Source organism: Salmo salar, chromosome 14, assembly GCF_965601325.2.
Source record: "Salmo salar chromosome 14, fSalSal1, whole genome shotgun sequence".
Taxonomy (NCBI): domain Eukaryota; kingdom Metazoa; phylum Chordata; class Actinopteri; order Salmoniformes; family Salmonidae; genus Salmo; species Salmo salar.
This window is the reverse complement of record NC_138304.1, coordinates 24,625,125-24,638,498: the sequence shown is the minus strand read 5'-3', so window position 1 is coordinate 24,638,498 and position 13,374 is coordinate 24,625,125. Positions and strand designations below refer to the sequence as shown.

At 43.3% G+C, this 13,374-nt stretch overlaps 1 protein-coding gene across 1 annotated transcript in view; it reads left to right on the top strand.

Annotated features, from left to right (window-relative positions):
* The window catches only part of LOC106569071 (BMP/retinoic acid-inducible neural-specific protein 3-like), a 107,574-nt gene that overhangs the window by 67,962 nt on the left and 26,238 nt on the right, over positions 1-13,374 (top strand). The window contains exons 5-6 of the mRNA XM_014140029.3: positions 714-819; positions 9,679-9,915. Of these exons, the coding sequence (XP_013995504.1) occupies positions 714-819; positions 9,679-9,915 (343 nt within the window). The remainder of the gene's footprint in view (positions 1-713; positions 820-9,678; positions 9,916-13,374) is intronic.

Sequence of the window (13,374 nt, the reverse complement as noted above, 5' to 3'; positions counted from 1 at the left end):
CCTTAAAGAGGTGGGGTTTCAGGTGTCTCCGGAAGGTGGTGATTGACTCCGCTGTCCTGGCGTCGTGAGGGAGCTTGTTCCACCATTGGGGTGCCAGAGCAGCGAACAGTTTTGACTGGGCTGAGCGGGAACTGTGCTTCCTCAGAGGTAGGGGGGCCAGCAGGCCAGTGGTGGATGAACGCAGTGCCCTTGTTTGGGTGTAGGGCCTGATCAGAGCCTGAAGGTATGGAGGTGCCGTTCCCTTCACAGCTCCGTAGGCAATCACCATGGTCTTGTAGCGGATGCGAGCGTCAACTGGAAGCCAGTGGTGAGAGCGGAGGAGCGGGGTGACGTGAGAGAACTTGGGAAGGTTGAACACCAGACGGGCTGCGGCGTTCTGGATGAGTTGTAGGGGTTTAATGGCACAGGCAGGGAGCCCAGCCAACAGCGAGTTGCAGTAATCCAGACGGGAGATGACAAGTGCCTGGATTAGGACCTGCGCCGCTTCCTGTGTGATGTATTGTAGCTTTTACTCAGGTCATCTTCAACCTAGCTTTTACTTCCTGGCATGGGTACACTCAAAATGGCTGCCAGTCCACCCATTAAGCCCTCATTGACTTGAATGAGAAACCCTTTCTATTAATTATATTTCTATGGGTTAGACAACCTAACAACAAGGTACATGATTCACCAGTAGGCATAATAAGGCATTAAAGTATCTCCTTGTCTCCTAGGTAACAGAAACTAGGACCGGGCCCCTTGGATGCAGTAACTATGACAGCCTTGATTCTGTAAGCTCTGTCTTGGTACACAGTCCTGAAAATAAAATACATCTAAAAGGTAAGCTATTGCACTCCATTTTCTAAACAGTTGCTCTGTGTTCTATTGTGTGTGTATAATATACTCATTATGTTCTTTGTTCTATGCTGCAAGACAAATTACTTGGAACCCACAAAAAATATTTTTGCTGCCAAGTAGAAAAAATTACTTATTTAGTTTCAAATGATCATAACTCTCCAACTTGATGTAAGGGATTATTTTGGTGGAGAAACTTTCTTGCGTACAATAAACTCTCGAGGCAAAAGCTTTGTATTCCCCTTGAGTGCTTCACTGTTCTCGCCAGCTCTGATCTATACAACCAATGCCATATGATTTTGATAAGTGTAGATCAGTGCTTCTAAGCTTAGCATTGGGCTCTCATTCGTCATTCCTCAAGACTATTCATTCAGGCTCTTTGACTTGTGAAATCATGCAGTATTGAATCTCAAATCATAGATCATATCTGTGAAGCAAGGTTTTGAAAATCCTGGTGTGTGGGATTATTTTGGGATGGATTCATCCATCTGCTGGGGACTGGTGCTTTAACGATGTATAAAATAAGCTTTGGTGACGTCCCAAAATGGTACCTATTCCCTACATAGTGCACACGTGACCGGTCAAAGGGCACATAGGGGGGTGCCATTTGGGACACAAACTTTCAGTGCTGCTTCCATAACCTGGCTCCCAGCAGGTCCAGCCAGCAGGTCCAACATGGCTGCACCGGTCCAACAACAGAGGCTAGACAATAGGGGATTGGGCAAATATCAGACAATGAGGCCCAGATGGCCAGGACACAGTCCAAGGATGGAGGAACAAAATCTCCATACGCCAAGCCGTCATTCCCATGGACACCACAGGGATAGCTAACAACAAGGAATAGTTTAAAGACCATCTGATAGGCCAAAACGTAAACTATGGTAAAGCTAGGGTAAGATGGACTGTAGACAGTAAGAAAATATGCGGCTTAAATGCTCTAATAGAAGAAAAGCATTGATGACGAGTGGCTAAGGGCTATTGCGGAGATTTAATCCTATTAATTTTATAAGCCATTTACACTACATGACCAAAAGTATGTGGACTACTCGCTCATTAATGTCTTAATCGAAATTACGGCTTGCCTCTTATCCACTCATCATTCCCTTACGCCATAGTTTGTACATCTCAATTGTTATATTGCTTATATACAGTAGGTCTATCTTATTCATGAATGATTTCATAGTTTTGCTTATTTGTGTATTATAATTAGCTCATGTGCTTTTCTTCACGAGGAGGGGATTCTATATGTTGTTGGGTCTGTAACCATGTTTGCCAGTGACAGTCTCTTCCCATTCAACACATTTTTTTTAACAAAAGGTTCAGTAATAGACCCATGTTATTCCAGTTGATATTGCAAGGGTTGTTTTGTTTGCGCAATGTGCTGTCTATGCGCCGGTATATTGTCTATTGTCATGCCCTGACCTTAGAGCCTTTTTTATTCTCTATTTTGTTAGGTCAGGGTGTGACTTAGGTGGGCATATCTAGGTTTCTATTTCTTTGTTGGCCTAGTATGGTTCCCAATCAGAGGCAGCTGTTTATCGTTGTCTCTGATTGGGGATCAGTACTTAGGCAGCCCTTTTTCCCACCTGTGATTGTGGGATCTTGTTTTTGTGTAGCTGCCTGTGAGCAGCCCAGAACGTAACGTTTTGTTTTCTTCTGTATTGTTTTTGGTGAGTTTCATATTTATTAAACATGTGGAACTCTAAGTATGCTGCGCCTTGGTCCATTCATTCAGATGAGCGTGACAGAAGATCCCACCACCAAAGGACCAAGCAGCGTGGCCAGGAGGAGCCAACATCCTGGACATGGGAGGATATCCTGGACGGTAAGGGATCCTGGACATGGGAAGAGATCCGGGCCGAAAAGGATCGCCTTCCATGGGAGCAGACGGAGGCAACGAGAGAGGAACGGCAAGGAAAACAGGGATCAAGGAGACGACGGAAGCCCGAGAGGCAGCTTAAAAAAAAAAAATGGGGGGGGCACACGGGGTGGCGAACGAAGCAAAGGTGGGAACAAGAACCAACTCCCTGTAATTACAATGAGGAGTTGGTCACGGTTCAGATACCATGTTTTCCGGTTCTGCGCACCGTGCTTCCAATGCGCACCCTTAGCCCAGTGCGTTCTGTGCCTGCTTTCAGGAGTTGCCGTGCTAAGGTGAGCATCTGTCCAGGACGGATTGTTCCGGCTCAGCGGTCCTGGTCTCCAGTGCGTCTCCTCGGCTCAGGATATCCTGCGCCAGCTCTACGCACGCCAGCACAACCCAGTGCGGCCTGTGCCAGCTCCCCGCACTTGCCGTGCTACAGGGGGTATTCAGCCAGGACGTGTTGTGCCAGCTCTACGCTCCAGACCTCCAGTCCGCCTCCACTGCCCAGTGTATCCTGCGCCGGCTCTACGCACTATGCCTCCAGTGCGCCTTCACAGCCCAGTGCGTCCTGTGCCAGCTCTCCACACTTACTGAGCTAAAGTGGGTATCCAGCCAGGACGCGTTGTGCCAGCTCCACGCACCCGGCCTCCAGTGCGTCTCTCCAGCCCGGTGCGTCCTGTGCCAGTTCCACGCACTCGGCCTCCAGCGACGGTCCCTGGCCCGAAGCCTCCAGTGATGATCCATGGCACGAAGCCTCCAGTGGTGATCCATGGCACAAAGCCTCCAGTGGTGATCCATGGCACAAAGCCTCCAGTGGTGATCCATGGCACAAAGCCTCCAGTGGTGATCCATGGCACAAAGCCTCCAGTGGTGATCCATGGCACAAAGCCTCCAGTGGTGATCCATGGCACAAAGCCTCCAGTGGTGATCCATGGCACAAAGCCTCCAGTGGTGATCCATGGCCCGATGCCTCCAGTGGTGATCCATGGCCCGAAGCCTCCAGTGGTGATCCATGGCCCGAAGCCTCCAGTGATGATCCATGTCACGAAGCTTCCAGCGACGGTCGGCAGTCCAGAGCCTCCAGCGTCGGTCGGCAGTCCAGATCCTCCAGCGACGGTCGGCAGTCCAGATCCTCCAGTGACGGTCGGCAGTTCAGAGCCTCCAGCGGGCGTTCCCAGTCCAGAGCCTCCGGCGACGATCCATGGTCCGGAGTCCCCGGCGACGATCCACGGTCCGGTTCCATGGAAGTGGGGGGGAGCCTCAAGCGGAGCGGGGTCTGCACCGAGAGGAGATGCCCACCCAGACCCTCCCCTATAGGTTCAGGTTTGCATCCGCACTTTTGGGGGGGGGTACTGTCACGCCCTGACCCTAGAGCCTTTTTTATTCTCTATTTTGTTAGGTCAGGGTGGGACTTGGGTGGGCATATCTAGGTTTCTATTTCTTTGTTGGCCTAGTATGGTTCCCAATCAGAGGCAGCCCTTTTTCCCACATGTGATTGTGGGATCTTGTTTTTGTGTAGCTGCCTGTGAGCAGCCCAGAACGTCACGTTTCGTTTTCTTCTGTATTGTTTTTGGTGCATTTCATATTTATTAAACATGTGGAACTCTAAGTACGCTGCGCCTTGGTCCATTCAGACGAGCGCGACACTATTATTATAGATCCTTGTGATTGTTCTTTCCTTCCTTTTTAGACCATAGGCCTAATAAAATGTTGTGTAGTGGCTTTGCTGGCATGCATCTAAACAAATTGGTTGAGTTTGCCCCACCAAGATTTACATGCTAAAAATCGCCACTACCCCAATTTATTAAGCTTTTTAGGGACAAGAAATTGATCATACCTAGGCTAGAGAAACACAATGCAATAATGTATTTTTTCTTTTTTCTAGTGAGTAAAGAGTTCTAGTCTAGGCTGTAAACTGCAGTGAATATGCCATTTCAATGACCGCTAAAAAGCTCTGCGTTTTGATTGCATGTTTCATTATGAAAATAATAATCTAGCCTAGGCCTGATTAGGCAACCATTTGGATCAGTAATGGGTATTTTCTCGACAGTAAAGGCACATTAGCAGGCTAGTCATAGTGTGTATTTTGTGTATCAGCGTTAACAGATAGGCCTACCATCTGACAATATAGCCTTCTCATGCGCCAGTTATTTAGGCAATCTTACCGTGCCTTCTCTCCTTTCCGAGCAGACTTGCTCACCTAGAACCAAGAATGCTTCAACAGAACAAGGTTTTGATAAGTTGTCAATTTTTTATTGTCGGATGGACGGGGGGGCCTGGCAGCTGGGTAAGCGACTGCTTATTTAGCTTCTGCCTAGAGCCGGCTCTGCTTCAGAGCATCACACGTCTGGCTAAGCTTTATTTCAAGAGGAAAGAAATAGATAAGCAAGTGACAGTGATGACAATCTCTCTAATCCAATAGTGAAGCCAAGTCTAAGCATCGTGAACACAGGAGAAAAGATGAAGGACTGGAAAAAGCAGTCAGTATCAAGAAGTGAAAGGAAGAGCAAGAGCATATCTACTGGTCTCTCCCAGCACAATGTATAATTCATGAAAACAAAGTCCAAGGGTATATCCTCCAAAGATATTCCTCACCTCATGTTCTGGAGGCGTAACACTAAATTTAAATGTTCAATCCAGGATTTTGTTTACTTTGTGGTGCAGGGCTTATCTAAAACTGTGGGATATATTTTTATGTTTGTCTTATTCCTATAATAAATAAATTGATGCCTGTACAATGCTATTTTAGCTATTGTTTACGTGAAGTGCACTAAAAAAAGCTATCGACAGGAAACCTAAATCTTTGCTTCACCTCTCTGGTAGCCCAAGAGCAATTGTAAATTGAAAGTTGGCTTACCATGATGTATAAACCACAACCATGAAAAAATGCATAAATCAATCCACATATTTAAATGATTGATAAATAGCCCTATCTCACTGTATTTGCAGCTAATTAAACCATCAAACAGTGCATATTGGTCACTATATTAAGCATATGGTTTAGAGTCTATAAAGATTCCAGGAACAAAAATTGTGTTTATATTATCTTTTTTTAACCAAGGAAAATGTGATCATTCATTTCTTAAACTTCATTAGGGGAAGCCGACACCCAAAAAGTATTTTACGGCACTGTAGAAATATTTAATGATAATCTACCTTTTTCAAATACATGTTAAATTGAAGTAGATTACCATTGTAGGGTTACTAGAAAACAAACAATCACAGCTAATCCCATTTCAGACTCCTATTATTCATTGCAACGGAAAAGCCCATGTGGTTCAATAATAATATGAAATCCCAGAGGTTAATGCCAGTCTAATAAATGTAATATTTTCCAATTCTTTAAAAGTAGGCTGTAGGGTCGTCTGCAGACAAGCATTTCAGCGAACACTAATTTGCTTCGAACACCCACGACAGAAATGTCACCACAAGTCAAACAAGCACAAAGTAGTGTGAGGAGAGGAATGAGCTCAGAGCATTCTCTTCGTTCAGCCATCGCTAATTATAAACGCAGCTTGTGCCAATTTCCAGCGCCTTCCTCAGGTTTGACATTTAAATTGCCAACCCACTTAATACCGCCGTCTCCTGAAGGAAGCCCACTGCTGACAGATACCCTGTAACTACTGAGAGATGGTTGAAAATCTGTGTGACAGTATTTTTTTAGATTGCGTGTGTGTGACTGTGTGTGTTCTAATGTGTTGAATTTTGTAACTTTCTTAGCTAAAGCATCTCTGCACTTCCAGCAAGACAAGTCATTAGCACAGGGAAAAGAAATGAAATATGGGAAAGTATTGTTCTTGACAACTGAAGCTTGCAATTCCACAGAAAAGTACTCGTTGCACTCTCTCCCCCAAAAAAGTGGCAGAGATGGAAGGGCTGAGGTGAAGAGGCTGTTATTTAGCCGTCTCCCAAATTAAAGCCCATTTCTGCCAGATAGCTCTCCCATTGGCTCACAGAACCTGTCAGCTGCCAAGGCAGGGAAGGAAGACTGTGACTAATTGTGTCTGCTCTCCACTATTCAAAAAGTAAATACCAAGGAACACATATAAATATTCATAAAAAGGCACACGGATTGACTCCACTCTTGAAACATTTCCAAAGTAGTGCAAACTGAGAGGAAGCCTTTGTCACAGCTAACATGTTCATTAGATTCCAAACACCCACAGCTGAGCTTCTGACTAAACAAAAACATTAGGGAAATTGAGAAAAAGCACACAATTTAATACATATTATTGAACTCTCTGCAAGGTTATTGATATGTATTGATCAGAAAAGGATGTTACCATTTAAAACAGATCATGGGTTTTCAAATTATGTGTGATTTAAAATTGGACGGTATCTTTATCAACATTGAATATCACCTATTTTAGGTGCATGTACAGTGCATTCGGGAAAGTATTCAGACACGTTGACTTTTTCCACATTTTGTTATGTTAGTCTTATACTAAAATGTATTAAATTGTTTTTTTCCTTCCTCAATCTACACAAAATATCCCATAATGACATTTTTGCAAATGTAAAACTGAAATATCACATTTACATAAGTATTCAGACCCTTTACTCAGTACTTTGTTGAAGCACCTTTGGCACCGAAAACAGCCTTGAGTATCCTTGGGTATGACGCTACAAGCTTGGCACACCTGTATTTGAGAAGTTTCTCCCATTCTTCTCTGTAGATCCTCTCAAGCTCTGTCAGAGATGTTGACTCAGGTTCAAGTTCGGACTCTGGCTGGGCCACTCAAGCACATTCAGAGACATACAAAGCCACTCCTAAATTGTCTTTACTGTGTGCTTAGGGTTGTTGTCCTTTTGGACGGTAAACCTTCGCTCCAAGTCTGAGGTCCTGAGCACTCCGGAGCAGATTTTCATCAAGGATCTCTGTACTTTGCGCCGTTAGTCTTTCCCTCAATCCTAACTAGTCTCCCAGTCCCTGACGCTGAAAAACATCCCCACAGCATGATGCTGCCACCACCATGCTTCACCGGAGGGATGGTGCCAGGTTTCCTCCAGATGTGATACTTGGCATTCAGGCCAAAGAGTTTAATCTTGGTTTCATCAGACCAGAGAATCTTGTTTCTCATGGTCTGAGAGTCCTTTAGGTGCCTTATTGGCTAACTCCAAGCTGGCTTTCATGTGCCTTTTACTGAGAAGTGGCTTCTATCTGGCCACTCTACCATAAAGGCCTGATTGGTGGAGTGCTGCAGAGACGGTTGTCCTTCTGGAAGATTCTCCCATCTCCACACAGGAACTCTGGAGCTCTGTCAGAGTGACCAACAGGTTCTTGGTCACATCCCTGACCAAGGCCCTTCTCCCCCAATTTCTCAGTTTGGCCAGGTGGCCAGATCTTGGAAGAGTCAATGGTGGAAAATGTACCCAATTGTCATACTTGAGTAAAAGTAGAAAATGACTAAAGTAAAAGTAATCCAGTAAAATACTACTTGAGTAAAAGTCTAATAGTATTTGGTTTTAAATATATTAAGTATCAAAAATAAATATACTTAAGTATCAAAGTAAAAGTATAAATCATTTCAAATTCCTTATAATAAGCAAACCAGACGGCACAATGTTCTTTGTTTTTTTTATTGAAAGATATTCAAGGGCACTCTCCAAAACTCAGACATAATTTACAAACAAAGCATTAAGCATGTTTAGTGAGTCTACCAGATCAGTGGCAGTAGGGATGACCAGGGATGTTCTCTTGATAAGTGCATGAATTGGACCATTTTTCTGTCCTGCTAAGCATTAAAAATGTAAGAGTACTTTTGGGTGTCAGGGAAAATGTATGGAGTAAAAAGTACATTATATTCTTTAGGAATGTAGTGAAGTAAAAGTTGTCAAAAATAGAAATAGTAAAGTAAAGTAAAGTACAGATACCCCAAAAAAGGACTTAAGTATTTTACACGACTGGGAAGAGTCTTGGTGGTTCCAAACCTCTTCCATTTAAGAATAATGGAGGCCACTGTGTTCTTGGGGACCTTCAATGCTGCAGACAATTTTCAGTACCGTTCACCAGATCTGTGCCTTGACAACTGTCTTGGAGCTCTACGAACAATTCCTTCGACATAGTGGCTTGGTTTTTGCTCTGAAATGCACTGTAAACTACGGGACTTTATATTGACAGGTGTGTGCTTTTCCAAATCATGTCCAATCAATTGAATTTACCACGTGGACTCCAATCAAGTTGTATAAACATCTCAAGGATGATCAATGGAAACAGGATGCACCTGATCTCAATTGCGAGTCTCATAACAAAGGGTCTGATACTTATGTAAATAAGGTATTTAAGTTTAACATTTTTAATACATTTGTAAACATTTCTAAAATCTTGTTTTCACTTGTCATTATGGGGTATTGTGTGTAGATTGATGAGGAAAACATTTAATTGAATTAATTTTAGAATAAGGCTGTAATTAAACAAAATTTGGAATAAGTCAAGGGGTCTGAATACTTTCCGAATGCACTGTATATCAAGTGTAAGCCTGTCTCATGCAGTAAAGGACATTTGTGCAGGCATGTATACAGAGGGGAGGCATGTTCTAATGGGTGGCATTGTTTAACAGAACTGTTCCATCAAAACATTAGTCTCAAATAGCATCCGATTACCTATGTATTGCACTACTTTTGACCAGGGCCCATGCCTCCTCTTTCTAGCATCGTAGGCGCATTATTTCATAACCTTGACCATCTACACTCTGGATTTTGTTTGGCATTCTCTGCCATATCTCTGAGATTTGTGGTCTTTATACCTAATTCTCAATTACTAGCAACCAAGTTCCTTTGTCTTGCAGTGGCTACAATAAACAAGCCAATTATAGTAATTCCCATCTCATTTTTAGACTTTTGCTCTCACTATGGAGACAAATGAGGGATAAAGGGGACATATTGCTTTGTTTTGAACATGAACTTAATGTAACTTGACGTCACTAAAATATAATATTTCATAAATGACAAGATGCTATAATATTCTCCTCTGTACTCAGGTTTACAGGATGTCCTTCCAGAATTCCTCCGGAACCGTTTTGTGGAGGCTGCTCTCAGCTACGTGGCATGCAACTCTGAGGGGGAGCTTTTGTGTCGTAACAATGACTGCTGGTGCCGTTGCTCTGCCAAGTTCCCAGATTGTAACTGCCCCTTTGCTGATATTAAAGTCATGGAGGAAAATCTGCACAAAAGCAAGGAATCCTGGACCAACTTCAACACCGAATTCATGGAATCAGGTGGGCTATTTGTTTTAGTTATTTGTTATTCATTTCTGTCAAGCTGCATTTGAAAGCTATTGGGAGGAGCAGGACACAGGTGTGCGATAAAATGGGCAAGGAAAAAATATACAAAAATCCCAAAATGGCTAGAACCATTTAGCTCAATATCAACAAACATCTAGCTCATGCCCTGAATATGTGGTTTGAGATTGGAGGCAGGTCGTTTTCCCCATTGCTGTTGTTTCTCTGCCATCTATCTGCAAGAGAGGGCTTCTATCCATCTGTTGGATTCTGTATAATATGGAAAGTGCATTCTGAGTGACGTTTTGAAGGCAAAGACATGCTCCTTGAATTCACTAAACATTATTTTGACAGCAATAGCAGAGCAGCTCTCACATTAAATCGTTATAAAATGCTGCGTTGTTGACAGGCTACTGAAAAGGAGAAATACGTTTCCTCATAATTACAACATATTCTTTTACTGCTGATGTTTTTTGTCTAAAGCCTAACTTGAGCAATTTGTCCTGATAATGAGCAAATTACCTCTTAATTTTTGGGGGAATGGTTGAGTGTCAAAGCAAGCAATATGCAAGACATATCTTAAAAGGTACACACACACACACACCTAAAAGCAAGCCTGAAAATGCATTATGTACAATACAGAAGAAGGGAGTGACCTAAGCACTAAGCATTTTTAATGGGGCAGAGTTTGTCTTTTTATGGCTCTCCACTTGCCACAGAGCAAAGCATCCAAGACTCAGTGCTGCTGGCAAGAGTATGCTTACAGTCTGAATGCGAGGTTGAGCTGCAGTTCTGCTGAGATTAGTTGATAAATATTGTAGCGGGGAAAAACTAGAAATTGGTGGAGAGTGCTGGCACATCATGTACCCTTGGACCAAGTATTTCCCCCAGCCAAGGAATGATCCAATCAGGAAGATAAATCCTGCCTCCGTCTCCAAAGCCTCTCCTGCCCCACGATGGGGCTTCAATGAAATCCCCCCCAAATCCCTTTAACTGTAGCACTTCACTCATCAAAATGCATATCTACTTTCAGCAGGTGAAGTGGCTGGCTCCAGAGGACTAGTCCAGCCAAGGCAAAGCCTGGCTAGATGTATATTTACTCCAGTCATTAATTTGTTCTCATTGTCAGAAGGCTAGATGGGTTGGGAGTCTGGCAATATTAATAAGAGGACTTTTATTAGTGGTTCAGCAGCGAGGCTGGTGAAACCCTATTGTATTTGTTTCTATTGTATTGCCAGGAGAAATTGGACACATCGCCATAGGATGAGCTACTTCTGTACTCCTTACCACGCTTGTCAAATATCAGAACTCGAAATCAAACAGATCATGCAATATGCTTTTGAAATATTTAGGATTTTACTTTAAACATCTTCTCCAGAATTGCTAAACAGACTGGAATGAAATATGGTATATAACCTCTATGGGTCTTCTTGAAACGCAATATTTTCCAAGACTATAGCTCAAACAATATGTCCACCAGTGGTGGTTGGTGCCGTTTAAAATGAGGGATGGTGATTATTTTTTATGAACATGGCCTTATTTCTATTACAGAATATTGGATGACTGTCATTCATATTCCATTCACCCAGCTCAATGTAACATCAATAGGTTTAGGCTACTACATGATACTTGAATTTCCCCTTTACCCATCATGAGGTTGCTACAACCTAGCCTATGAATTAAAGTTTACAACAGAGAGAATTGAGTAAACAAGGTGAGACAGTGACACATTCAATACCGCCTTGCACATTATTGCCTGCATCTAGCTGATCTACGGAGTAATCATTAGTCCAACATTTGCAAATGGAAAATTCTATTGGCCAAATACAGGTCATTTTATCCCTGTTTTGAGTGAGACGTTGCTTTCCTGACACCACATTCTGAGTGCCCTCATGTCCTCCCTGTAGGCTGTCTCATCATTGTTGGTAATCAAGCCTACTACTGTTGTGTCGTCTGCAAACTTGATGATTGAGTTGGAGGCGTGCATGGCCATGCAGTCATGGGTGAACAGGGAGTACAGGAGGGGACTGAGCACACACCCCTGTGGGCCCCAGTGTTGAGGATCAACGAAGTGTAGATGTTATTTCCTACCTTCACCACCTTGGGGCGGCCCGTCAGGAAGTCCGGAACCCAATTGCACAGTGCGGGGCTGAGACCCAGGGCCTGACGCTTAATGATGAGCTTGGAGGGTACTATGATGTTGAATGCTGAGCTGTAGTCAATGAACAGCATTCTTACATAGGTATTCCTTGTCCAGATGGGATAGGGCAGTGTGCAGTGTGATGGCTATTGCATCGTCTGTGGACCTATTGGGGCGGTAAGCAAATTGAAGTAGGTCTAGGGTGACAGGTAAGGTGCAGGTGTTATGATCCTTGACTAGCCTCTCAAAGAACTTCTCCACCTCTTCTCTGGAGGTGTTGTTTTGGGTCAGCCTCTGGAATCAGTTCAAATGCCCTGGGTGGTTCGGAGAAAGGATCCACTTTGGGAAAGTCATATTCCTGGTTGTAGTGCTGGTAAGTTGGCATCGCTCTGATATCCAATGGTACTTCCCTGTTGTATGTAATAACACTTAAGATTTTCTGGGCTAACAATGTAAGAAATAATACATAAAAAACAAAAAGTTTCCTAAGGACTAGAAGTGAGGCAGCCCTCTCTGTCGGCGCCATCTTGATATCTCTTTTCTCTCTGCGTTCAGTTCCACTCGGACGGTACTGACGTGCTGCTATCATTGCAAAACAGTGGGTTTTAATCACTTATTTGGTGATGTGAATATATTTAGTATAGTTTTATCTGAAAATGTATACTTTTTTAATGTTTCACAATTGTTACTTTTATGAAATTCACTGAGGAGGAGGGTCCTCCCCTTCCTCCTCTGAGGCGCCTCCACTAATGTCCACTATAAGCCAATAAGCTTGCATGGATTGTTTTTCCTGCCCATGCGGCCAAACAGAGCCATACTCTACAGGTTAACTAAGCTCACAAAATGCCATGACTCTAAGTCACCGTGTGGTCAATCTGAAAGTGCATGCATATGTTGAGTCCAGTTTTGTTACAATACAAATATCCATGTCTGAATAATATGCTTTTATGTGCCAGACCACACCCAAGAGATGCTAGCCTGAAATATTGCACTGTTGCTTGAAATGCTAGACTGGAAAATATTGTATTGAGAGACCTTGTGTCACAGGTGTCGTAGGGATTGGACCAAAACGCAGCGGGAACGTGTATACTCATCTTCTTTTTTATTGAAGAAGGAAAACAAAAGAAACACGTATACAAAAAACAAATGACACTAAACAGTCCCGTCAGGTGCACAAACACAAAACAGGAAATAACTACCAACAAATCCCATAGAAAAAACACCCCTACTAAATAGGACCTTCAATTAGAAGCAACTAGGAGCAGCTGCTTCCAATTGAAGGTCAACCCAATAAACATCACATAGAAATAGACATA